At 29.1% G+C, this 12053-nt stretch overlaps 1 protein-coding gene across 1 annotated transcript; it reads right to left on the bottom strand.

The window, feature by feature from the left end:
• Nucleotides 1–1330: 1330 nt before the first annotated feature.
• LOC114193443 (pathogen-associated molecular patterns-induced protein A70-like) lies at nt 1331–2608 on the bottom strand. Its single transcript, XM_028083246.1, has one exon. It carries the CDS (start codon nt 2425–2427, stop codon nt 1507–1509), a length of 921 nt encoding a protein of 306 aa, XP_027939047.1. The 5' UTR covers nt 2428–2608; the 3' UTR covers nt 1331–1506.
• Between the last annotated feature and the right edge of the window lie 9445 nt (nt 2609–12053).

Below are 12053 nucleotides of genomic sequence, written 5' to 3'. Positions count from 1 at the left end.
GATTTAGTTTTTTAAAATAATGTTATTAGTATGATTACTTATTATTTTTAGTCATTAGTTTTCGTTGAAATATTTAATTAACTATGTTAGATAAGATCTTTTTTTAAATCATATATGTTATTTCATAAATTCAAACTAATATAAAAATGATGAAGATTAGGGATGAACATGGGGAATCTAATATATTAAATTTGCGTACCTTTCAAATAACAATTTTTTTTAATAAATCATAACCAACCAGGTTTTATAACTTTGGATAAACTATTATTTAATATGCAAACATTTAAAAAAGTTGAATAATTAAAATGTTGAAAAAGTTACGTGACCCTTTATTTTAAAATATTATGTTTTTGAATAATGTCTATTTTAGACTTCTCGAAACCCTTTCCTCTTAAAAAACAAAAGAGAAATATAAAACGTACACGTGAGTCTAAGAAACTAGGGACTAATGGTTCGTAAATAAGGAAACATCATAGTTTGAAGATTTTCCTCGTTTAGTAATGTCAAAGTTCATAAGAAAACAAAACACCATATGAATCCACAAATAGGAAAAATAAAAATTTCTTCTACCATATCATCTCAACTATACCTGATTGTTAAGTAATTATAGCTACACACAAAACTTGAGTCTAATTTGTCTTCATTAAAATTAATTTTCAAGTCATAGTAATTTATATGTCAATTATCTGTTTAATATTAATTATGTTAAAAATCTCATGTTAACTAAATATAACAAAAAGTTATTTTCTGTAAATTTTACACTTTAATATAATATCCTAATCATCATCATCTAAAGTGTATCTTAATTGACTATTGGACATATGTTAATATCTACTGTCAGCTTAAGATTATTTTGATATGTGTTGAAAATCTCGTATAACTTATCATCTAAAAATTAAATAAATTTAAATTATATAAATATATAAAAACATCATTTTACACACTATTTTTTATAAAATAAACTCTTGATAATATCAACATATATTTTACATTGATAGAGATGCAATTTGATTTAAAATTTCCATTAAATTTAACATATACCTTTTGAACCTGACATAATGTTAGCTTTTGCTCCTTCTATCAAGCAAAAAGTCTCAAAAGAAATCAATATCCAAACATCTAACATGTGTTTGTCCTAAAACCAAGTTTGTCGGAGGCAAAATCGATTCTCAAGATTCCCACATGTTCATGCTATTAATCTCAGCTGGATTCTCCATAAATTATTATTCAGCAAAGTCAAAGATGGAACTCAAACCCCAACAAAACCCAAATCTAGTGGAACAATAACAACATATTACAAATTGCAACAATGTTATAAGCAAAAACTAAATAGAAACAATAAGAACACATATTCATTCATCAACATAATCCAGAAGGAACATAACCAATTCAGAAAAGAGAAAGAAAACTTACTAATTTTACAGCTAGTTAAAATTTAACAAAAAAATATTACACTAAATAAAATGTAACAAAATTAAGATTACTTTCATAATTAATAATTGTTAATTATTTGGCAGATCCTCTGCCAATCATTTCCTTGTACCTCATGATGGAATCCAGCCTCTGCAGTTTGAGCTGCTGCTTGAACTTGTTGATGAAGTCGTCGGCTTTCGCGTCCACCTCGTCGTCGACGGCGGCGGCACTCACCTTCGCCTCCTTCACGGTGGCCGGGCGGCGGCTCTCCACGATATCCTCCTCCTTGAAGTGCGCGAACGCCGACTTGCTGCTGGCCGACTTCTTCATCTTCCGCGGCAGCTTCACCGGAACCTCGCCGGAAGAAGGCTTGGTGTCGGAGTGCGTCCTCGTGAAATGACCATCCTGCCCCTGCTGCTGCAATTTGCTGTAAATCTCGTCCAACGAAGAACCCTCCTCGCGCTCTCCGAGGCTGTAGTCGTAGCCGCCGTTCACGACAGGAAAGTCGTCGTCTTCCTCTTTTTCCTCGTCGGTTTCGACCACCTGGGGCGGCGGCACGTGGGGCTTGTCGGGCGCGTGGGAAAGCGTGGCGGCGTGCGGAGCGAGTTTTGAAGTGAAGGGTTCGGTGGGGAGGTAAGTGTAGAGGTTGATGGATTTGAGTCTTTGAAGGAGTGAGGGAGATCTAGCAAGTTGGAAGCTTTCATTTTCATGGGTATGGGTTTGGGTGTGGGATTCATGAAAGTGTGGGTATGGAGGGTCTTGGGAGGGGTAGAAGTTGATGGATTTGAGTCTCTGCAAGATTGAAGGGGATCTTGGGAGGTGGGGATGTGGAAAGTCATTTGCTTGATGATGTTGGGCATGGGGGTCATGGTGGTGGTGGTGTTTGGCAAGGTTGGAGATGATGAAGATGGTTCCGATGACTAGTTGGAGGAGGAGGAAGAAGACGGTGGGTGTGAACCAGCTGTAGATGGTGGCCAAGAATGTTGGGGAAGATGAAACTGCTTCCTCAAGCATGGTTTTGGTTTGAAGGTGAAGAAGGTGAAGAACAGAGGAAAAGGTTGTTGGTTGGTTGGGTTTGATTTGGTTATGTAGAGTGTGTGTACTTCTATGATGTTTTTGATATTTAGCTTAGTATGTGTGGATGGGTCACTCGGGTGTTATTGAGGGGTCAGACAGGGTAAATTATATGTACGGTCGTGAGGGGTCACTTGCATGTTGTTTAAATTTATGTGCTTTATTCGATCACCAAATATATAAATAGAAAGAAATTAACTTTTTACATAATATGAGAATATTGGAAAGGGTAAAAAGTATTTTTATTTATTTATTTATTTGTTTATTTTGTGTGTATTGAATGCTGTATGTATGAAGAGGCATGTGTGAAATAAAAGGATTGGTTGAGAGAACTCGAAGATCGAGAAAAGCGTGGTGGCATATGATGGGTCTGCAGCTAAGGGACAAAATTAGAGGGTAGATTTGTGAAACGTGGGACACTTGTTGGTTGAATTTTTGGATATTCATTTCGACCTTGACTTCAACAAAAGGGACATATTTTCTTTTTTCTGAATTCAATTTCAACCCATCTTATTAATCTAAAGGTATGGGTTATCACACCAACCACTCTTCACCTTCATTATTTTCTTTCATGATTTTTCACTTCTCTCTGAAAAAAAATTAATTTTTCAATACTCATATATTAATTTCTATCATTAAACTCTATATACAAGTATAGGTTAAATGATATATATATATATATATATATATATATATATATTATTCCGATAGTAAATATGGTAGTATAGTTAAAAATAACTACTAAAGGTATTGTGCTTTTTAAAACGTTCATTTTATTATAACTTTATTTTTAAAAAATGTCTCAGATAATGAAAAAAAATTATTTAAATATTAATTTTTAAATTATGTGAGACTATTTCGATTAAAAATATATATAAGTTGATATATATGATATAATTTGAATGTTTGGAAATTTCTATTTTGAGCATAAGGATCTGAACTTACCGAATTTAGATAAATGCATGTTACACTCTGAGTCTATTGTCTTCTGCTTTTGAAATCGAAATCATCAAAACCTTTCCTAAACACCAACTCCACATTTTTCATCCCCATTTCAAATTCTTGTTCTTCCATTATGTCACTTATAAAGATAAAAGGCAAAACTAAAATAAAATTATATTTTCTCAATATATGTTTATCTTTTTACTATTACAATCAACACTGCACATATAATGTTTTTAAAAGTTAAGAGAGCACATGTATAATGTAGAAAGAAAAAAAAGGTTAATAACTTATTGTTTTTTAAAATACATTAAAAGTTAACATGGAATTTTAAAAATACTGATAACATTATTAGAAAAATATCTCAAGAAAAGTGCAAGCGTGATTTATTAATATGGACAATTCTATTAATTTGTGCACATGCAAATCCTTATATGGTGGACTTAACAGGTGTGAAACGGTTGAATGATATAACTATTTTGGTATTAACTAATGGGTTGGTACAGTAGTGCCTTTCTATTTTAATCTAATTCTCAATTTTTTATTCATTTACTTACTCATGAATTTATGCCTTAGGTTTGTGTCGGTTTATCCTTACTACCACTTAGTTGTCACAAAATTAGAATACAAGTATACTTATTACCTTTTTTATGCTTCTATCTGTTTCCAGTTATTTAGATTAATCACATGACAGAGTTTATATATATATATATATATATATATATATATATATATATATATATATATATATATATAAAAGGAGTAACAATATAAAGGAAGCTAATAAAAATAGATGTGACATCAATAAGAACAAGCATCAGTGTATTAAGGGTTTTTTCTCCGGTTATTTTTTTTATTTTACTCGGATCTAGAACCGAGACATATTGGGGTGAGGCCAAAAGGTACTTTTGACCTCGGTTGTTACCCGAAGTCATAGATATAGTCCCTTTTCTGTCCCGGGTCCATGAGAACCGAAGCCATAAGATAAATTTTTTTTTTTTAATTAAATTTTTCGCGGCACAGATCTGAAAGCCAGCTAACATCGGACCAAAACCAGAATCCTTTCATCCCTTCAACACCAGAATCAGAACGCGAACGCGAACCAGAACGCGAACCAGATCAGAACCCCCATCCCAACAATGAACGCTAACCAGAATCCCCCATCGACGAACCACCATTGTCGCAGCGATGAACGCGAACCACCACTGCAAGCCATCATCGGCGCAGCTGCGACGAACGACGAGAAGACAGATCCGGTGACGGTGCAGATTCACAACCTCTATTGCGGTGACGGTGGCTTTCTGCAGCGGCGGAGATCTCGACGGAGGTTCCTCTAGTGGAGCGCGATGGTGATCTCGCGAAAGGTGCTGCCATGGTGGATCGCGTCGCCGCGTTGCAGATCTGGTGCCCTGTTTTCGCGTCGCAGTGGTGGTTCGCGTTCGCAATGGAGTTTCACGGTGGCTAGGGTTTAGGGTTCCCATATGGTTCTGTGCGCGCGAGGAAGAAGATGGAAAAGATGGAGAAGATGCAACAGCGTGCGAGGAAGAAATAGAGGGGTTTGCGTTTTTGTGCCCTGATTAAACTATTTGGCCCCGGTTCAGTGCCACCCGAGGCCAAAGACGTAACCTTTTGGCTTTGGGTTTGTTCAATAGAATCATATAAGCACCTTTAGGCACCGGTTTTTTTTGAACCGAAGCCTATAACCCATTTTGGCACCGGTTTTTTTTTTAACCGAAGCTTATAACCCCTTTTGGCCTCGAATTTTTCTTGAACCGAGGCATAAAAGTTGTCTCAAATTGCAAAAATGTCACCGCGTCGTTATATGCTTCGGTTCCTTGCCAACCGAGGCCTATAAGACAATGTAAAAATGCAATTATGCACTAGTGAAGATAAAAACATGAAGTAAAAAAAAATAAAAAAAAAATAGATTGGAACAAATAGATACTCATTTTATATTCAAGAAATATATTTATCTTCTACGTCAATAAAAAGAATAATCATCGATTGACTTTCACAAGTTTTTAAAATTACAAATTTTTTGTGTACTCCAAATGTTTTGCTTTTGGTGAATGAAGGTGATTATTTATATAATATGTATGAATTTCAAAGACTTAATTATCATGTACATGTTTATTAAGTGAAGCCTAAATGCTAACTCTATTTTATATCTTTAAACGTGTTTTAGCCAAATTGTTAAAAAAAGTTGTGAAGGTTATATCTTTTTTGTTTTTTAGCCAAATTGTTAAGAAAATTGTGGAGGGAAGATTTAAATTTTGAAATTTAAAATAAAATATAAAATCTTCTCTTACTTGGACAAGATTTGGAGGTGTACAAAACATTTTTTAACTTTTATTTATTCATATTTTTTTCTTACATTTTTTAACTTTTTTTAACTATTCCCTCCCTTCAATTTTGTAGAGATCTCCCATTATTTAGAAATGTGACCAAATTATGAAATATGAGTGTACAAACTTTGTATTACAAAGTTAGTTTTTAGGGTTGAGTTAAATTTAAATTTTACTTTCTAAATCATATTCAAAATTATGAGGTACGAAAGATTAATTTCAGTTAATTTTAGTACTCTCTCTTAGAGTGACTCAAATTTAAGGTTTTTGGTATAACATCAACAAAAACAAGTATGTTACTTCATAAAATAACATTATTCTTAGAATAAATACATTAATAATATAGTTTATTTAAAATTAAATTATATTTAAAATAAAAATACACATTGTTGTTTGCTTAGCAAGTTTATTAAAAATCTTGTCCAAACTTAGTTTTGTGCAACAATAAACACAATTATTTGAAAATAATAGTCGTTAACATACCATAACAAAATATATTGTTTACCTTGGATGTTACAATCATAGTTGGGTTGTTTAAATTCATATTATAGGTGACCAAATATCAGTATAGACTAAGTACTTGAAAGAAGATTAAAACAAATTTTGATCGATATAGTTAAAAGTATCATAACTAATAAATACAAACTATACAAAATATTGTTAGTCTTAAGATAAACAAAATTAAAAACAAAAAAAAAAATTCTTTGCAAAGTATATTACTTGAAAAGTAGTTTTTTCAATGGAGAACAAAAGTTGTGTGAAAAAACCACTATATTGTGACAAATGTTATTTGAGCAAACAAGAAAATATATTAAATAAAATTGTAAGAAATTTTTGAAAAAAAATAAGGACAATTAGCGGCGGCGGAGCTTGGTTAGAGCAGGCGGGGGCCACGGCCCCCCAAAATTTTCAATTTTTTTAAACTTTTTTTATTACTTTTTTAAATTATATATATTTATAATTTGTTAAATTTTTTAAGTTTTTAAATTTTTTAAATTATATGTATATTTTTAAATTAGATAATAGTATATTAAAAAATTAATGAAAATAAAATTATGTTTTTTTTTATAGGGTATAATATTTAATGTTAATGAATAATAAAATATTAAATCAAATAAAGAAAACAAATTATTAAGATAATTTTATGTTTTATTTTTATTGTCTTTTTAGTTTTTTCACGTGTTGTATTTATCTCTTACCCTTACCTGATTTCTTTTTATTATGTTACCATATAAGAACAAAAAAACGTAATTTTCTCATGTCTCACCTGTTAGTGAATTGATTATCATAATTTTTGTTAGTAATTATGTCTCTCAATTATTAATTATATTATGATAAATTACTTTTTAGTCTTAAACTTGTTTTTTAAATAGGTATATTGATGAAAAATAAAAGAATAAATTCATTTTTTAGAATTGATAAAAGAAGAGTAAAGGTCAAAACATGACAATACGGTTGTTAATCGCATAACAATGAAATGAAATGCGACTTTTGAATCGATATGTGCACATTAGAAAAATGGGAAATAAATATTTTGCAAATAATATGATTATTTATATTAAAAAAATAGCTGAAAATTTTAGTTATGATTAAATTATTTGATAAGTTTAAGAATATGAAAAAAGGATGGACAATCCGTTAGTTAGTGTAATTTGTTTTATAGTTATAGCTATACTAGAATATTATTTACTTTCATTGAATGAGTGACGACAGTAATATTAAATATGTAAATTTTAAGTATATTATTTTGGCTCCCCTAGATATTTTAGTCAAGATCCGCCACTGCTGGCATGGGTCCTATTGGTGTAAAGAAACACTTGGCACCATTTTTACCTTCCCACCCTATGGTAAGCACTTCTTTCATAGTTGTTGATATATTTGGTCATGTTTTTTATTACATCCATTACAAAGTGCATGGACAAAACCATACTCAAGGGAATATGCAGCCTTCCCAACTCCATGGCTCCGTGCTTCAAAGTTCTGGCCTACCACAGGTAATCATGCAGCTGTTTGTTTATATAAAACTATGTGTTCTGATTGAAATCTCACTTCAATTAGTGATAAGACAATTTACATTATATAAGTAATTGCAAACCTCACCTTACAAGTTAGTTTTATAGGACTAATTTAGACTTAAAGTTCACTTCTAAGATAGTATCAGAGTCATCTAAAACAACCTATCATAGCAAGATTTGTTGTATATTGGATCTATCGTGTGCTATGTTGTTGGAGCATCCATAAATATCTAGTCACACGTTTGAGATGTATACGACATGAGGAGGACTGGTTTTATAAGGTTGAGTTAGGTTTAAAGTCTAATTCTCAATACGTTCTTATGACATCCTTCTCATAATTAACCTTACCACCATTATCATCCCTTGTTTGATATTTTGTGCAATGTTGATATCTCTGCATAATTTGGTTTGACAGAAAGTAAATGCTTAGACTAACAAATGTAACATGTGTATCAGGACGTGTTGATAATGTGTATGGAGACTGCAACCTCATTTGCACCCTTCTCCCAGCATCACAGGCTGTTGAAGAAGAAGCTGCAGCCACAACATAGTGTGCTCCATTGACAACTATTTCCATTTCATGTTGTACATAAAACTCTTCCTATTCATATAGTTCTTACACCTCTTGAATATTGCTTCATCATATGTGATAATGATGATAATCCTTTCCTCTTAAGTTTCATCCAATCACAAGAAACAAAGCTGCTCCCAAGGAAAAAAAAAAGAAATCATTCACATAATTGCTGCTTCTATTATTAGGTTTAGAAATGTATTTTAGGCCTATGTATCACAGTAATGTGAAAAATAAATTTCATTCATATAACATAAGTGTAAAAAAAGAAAAAAAAAGTATTAGTTCCTTTCAATAAACAATGCATTTGCCATAATCAGTTCATAGAAATTTTATATTGTTGTGTTGTTCCGGTTGTCTCTCATCACCAACTATGACTTACTGTGTCATAGTAAACACTGTATTTGGATAAAATTTCAGAGTATAGTGTTGAATTTTTCAATGTATGTATGCAAATCTCAAGACAGTGAAAAACAAAGAATTTTGCTACTTTGAGAGTAACTATACTTCTTAAAAGAGCTGACATGCATACATGCTCTAACATGCTATGATGTCTTTTATTTAATAGATTGTATCTTTTATAATAAAATAGTTATCCTTTTAACATTTTTTTTTATTTTAAATTATCAAAGTATATTTATTAAATTTTCTAGTTTGATATTTTTTTCGAGAGTTTATTTTAAATATAATATACTGGTGATCTTAAAAGTAATATTGATTATTAAGAATTTATAATCCAAATTAACGAAAATAATATTAAAATCAGTTTTAATTTTAGGAGAATTATTGATTATTAATCTATATGTACATCGTTTAAAAATGATAATTATTTTAAATAGATGAAATATTTCATTTAACAATATTATTGATGTAGATATAAATATAAATTATTTAATATTTTAGACTTAAAAGTTCAATATGTTGATGTGATAAATAGAATTGGTAGTCTCAATCTTTGGTTAATTTCTAATTCATTATATTATTGGATATTGATTGTATACCAATTTAAATTCTCAATTTATACTGTTTTCCACTATAAGTATCTTCATAAATAAGAAGAAAAAGAAAAACAAAGAAAAAATGTTAATTCTCATTTGCCATGGTCCGATAAAGAAAATGATAAAATTTTTATATAATAAAAATTAGGATTAAATATGTTTTTTTTCTCTTAACTTTTAGTGAATTTTAGAATTAGTCCATCTCGAAATTTTGGATTAATTTAATTCTTTATCTTTCAAAATACATGAATTTAGTTATTTTAATTAAATTATTTTTTTTGATTTATTTTATATTTTGTACGTATTTCAAGATTGTATTTGAGTTGTTTTAAATGTTTGGCACATTTTCGCTTTAGTGAGTCAAATACTATTATGAAATGCGCTTGAAATGTCAACTAAACTTAACAAAATTTGATTAAAATGACTAAATCCACGTATTTCGAAAGATGAATGACTAAATTGGTCTAAAATTTTGAAATGAACTAATTCCAAATCACTAAAAGTAAAGAGACCAAAAACATATTTAACCCTAAAAATTATATTCATCTTCTACTCATACCAAGTAAGGTTTCAGTTATTTAATTTCCCTTTGTTCTTTTTATTTGACTTGTATAATATACAATTCTATATTTGACTTGTATAGTTGAACTATCTATCTTAGTTAAATAATTAGAATCGGAAAAGGCTTAAATAAGTCTCGTATTTAATCAGTGAATTGTTTTTTTTTTTTTTTTCTGTTGACTAAGCTATATAAGCAGTGGTGGAACTTCATGTAATATGTTGGGGATGTCAAAATTTTGGTTAAATTATTCTTTGGTCCATTTTTTTTGTCTAAAAATACCACTTTGGTCATCTAGTGTTTTTTAGTTTCAATTTAGTCTCGATTTTATAAAAATTAATGTATTTTTATCTTTTTTGTTAAATTTCTTGAAGCAGAACAAAATTTTTTCATCAAAATTGATACCAGGATTATGCCAATTACACCAACAAAGCAAATCATTCACAACTTAAATTTTGATGAAAAATTCTTGATTTGATTTAATAAATTTAACGAAAAAAGACAAAATTACACAATTTTTTAAAATTCGTACCAAAATTGAGATTAAAAAAAACTAGATGGCCAACTTAATATTTTTGAATAAAAATAAGAACCAAAAGAGTAATCCTAAATTTTTTAGATAAACTAGTCAAAACATAGTATTTAATTTTTTTATGATAATAAAAAAATAAAAAAATTATTATTATTATTATTATAAAATTAGATATAAATAACTTTTTATAATTTTAGTATAATTAATTTTCATTTATAATGGTTCAATTTTAAAAAATAAAAAATGATTAAATTAAACAAATAACCATTTAAAAGATAATATTAATAAAATAATTATTTTTATTTAAAAAATGTTTAAAAGATTAAATTGAAAAATAAATACTAAAAGAAAACTTTTTCTTATATATATAAATGTATAAATATTTATTAAAATATTAAATTTAAAAAAATTATTTAAAATCATATATTAAATTATATAAATGTAAAAAAAAAAAATGGGGCCATAACCCCCTTAGTTCCAACATTGTTCCCATTGTATATAAGAATTAGCATTCTATAGTTTATAAAATAGAAAAATAAAATAAAAATTAATATTTCTTCCTAGTTTGAGAGCATTTGGCCCATAATTATTATAATTAAATATAATAATATTTTATGCATATAAAAAAGTAATGCATCTAGGATAAATAGGAATATATACAATGATGCCACGTAACATCTATCCACTTTGCAAATGTTTTTATAATAGATTAAATTACTCTGTAATAACATTTTTTAATTAAAAAAGACGAAGACAATTTATTTCTCTAAAATTGGTAATGTACTTTTGCTCTCTCCAGAATTTTTAATATATTTTTATTTTTACAAAAATAATGCATCGAAATTAATTTTGATTCAACACCTACATGCAAATATTTAAAATAAATATGCAGGAAAAAAAATTTAGCATATTTTAACATTGCAGAAAAAAAAAATTTCAAGAAATTAAAAGTAAATTATCAAAATTTTAATTTTAGAGGATCAAATCATATTTTATCTAATTTAAAATTAACAATTTAATTTTATATAGGATGATATAAAACAAATTACCTAAAGTATGTTTTTTTTTCTATTCTATTTATCTAAAGTGCAATTATTTTTATGTCCCGGTCTGCGAGGATAATATGATATTCTCATAGTTTCTTTGTGTATTTTCTAATTTTTAAAATCATCATTTTACTTTTTGTAAAAGTACTTCTGAATTACTTATAATAAAAAATTTCTAAATCTTCTGAAATTTTTGGGATGGGAGTTTTTAAATAAGATTTCTCGATTGAGATTTTAAAAAAATTCGTTTTCAAAAAAAAATCTAGAATAAGTTCTTTTATTTATTTTTGCATAGTATTATGTTTTTCTCTTCTTTCTCTGCAGAGATCTCTCTGTCATCTTCTTTTCACTGCGCGGAGGCAGCAGGAGTGTTGTGCACTAAGAAAGGATATTTTAGCCTTTTTGATACTAATATGGTGTGCACTTAACAATGATGGGGTGCAAGAAGGACAAACCATGTGCGAATTCTGAAGTGGACGCATTGTGTTTGGGCAAGCCCAATCAAACCCAATTTCATTGTTAACAAAAACCTAGTTTCACTGAGACAAGTAGTGGCGG

The sequence above is a fragment of the Vigna unguiculata genome, chromosome 8 (genome assembly GCF_004118075.2).
Source record: "Vigna unguiculata cultivar IT97K-499-35 chromosome 8, ASM411807v1, whole genome shotgun sequence".
In the NCBI taxonomy this organism is placed as follows: domain Eukaryota; kingdom Viridiplantae; phylum Streptophyta; class Magnoliopsida; order Fabales; family Fabaceae; genus Vigna; species Vigna unguiculata.
The sequence above is the reverse complement of the archived record's forward strand: the minus strand, read 5'-3'. Positions and strand labels throughout refer to the sequence as shown.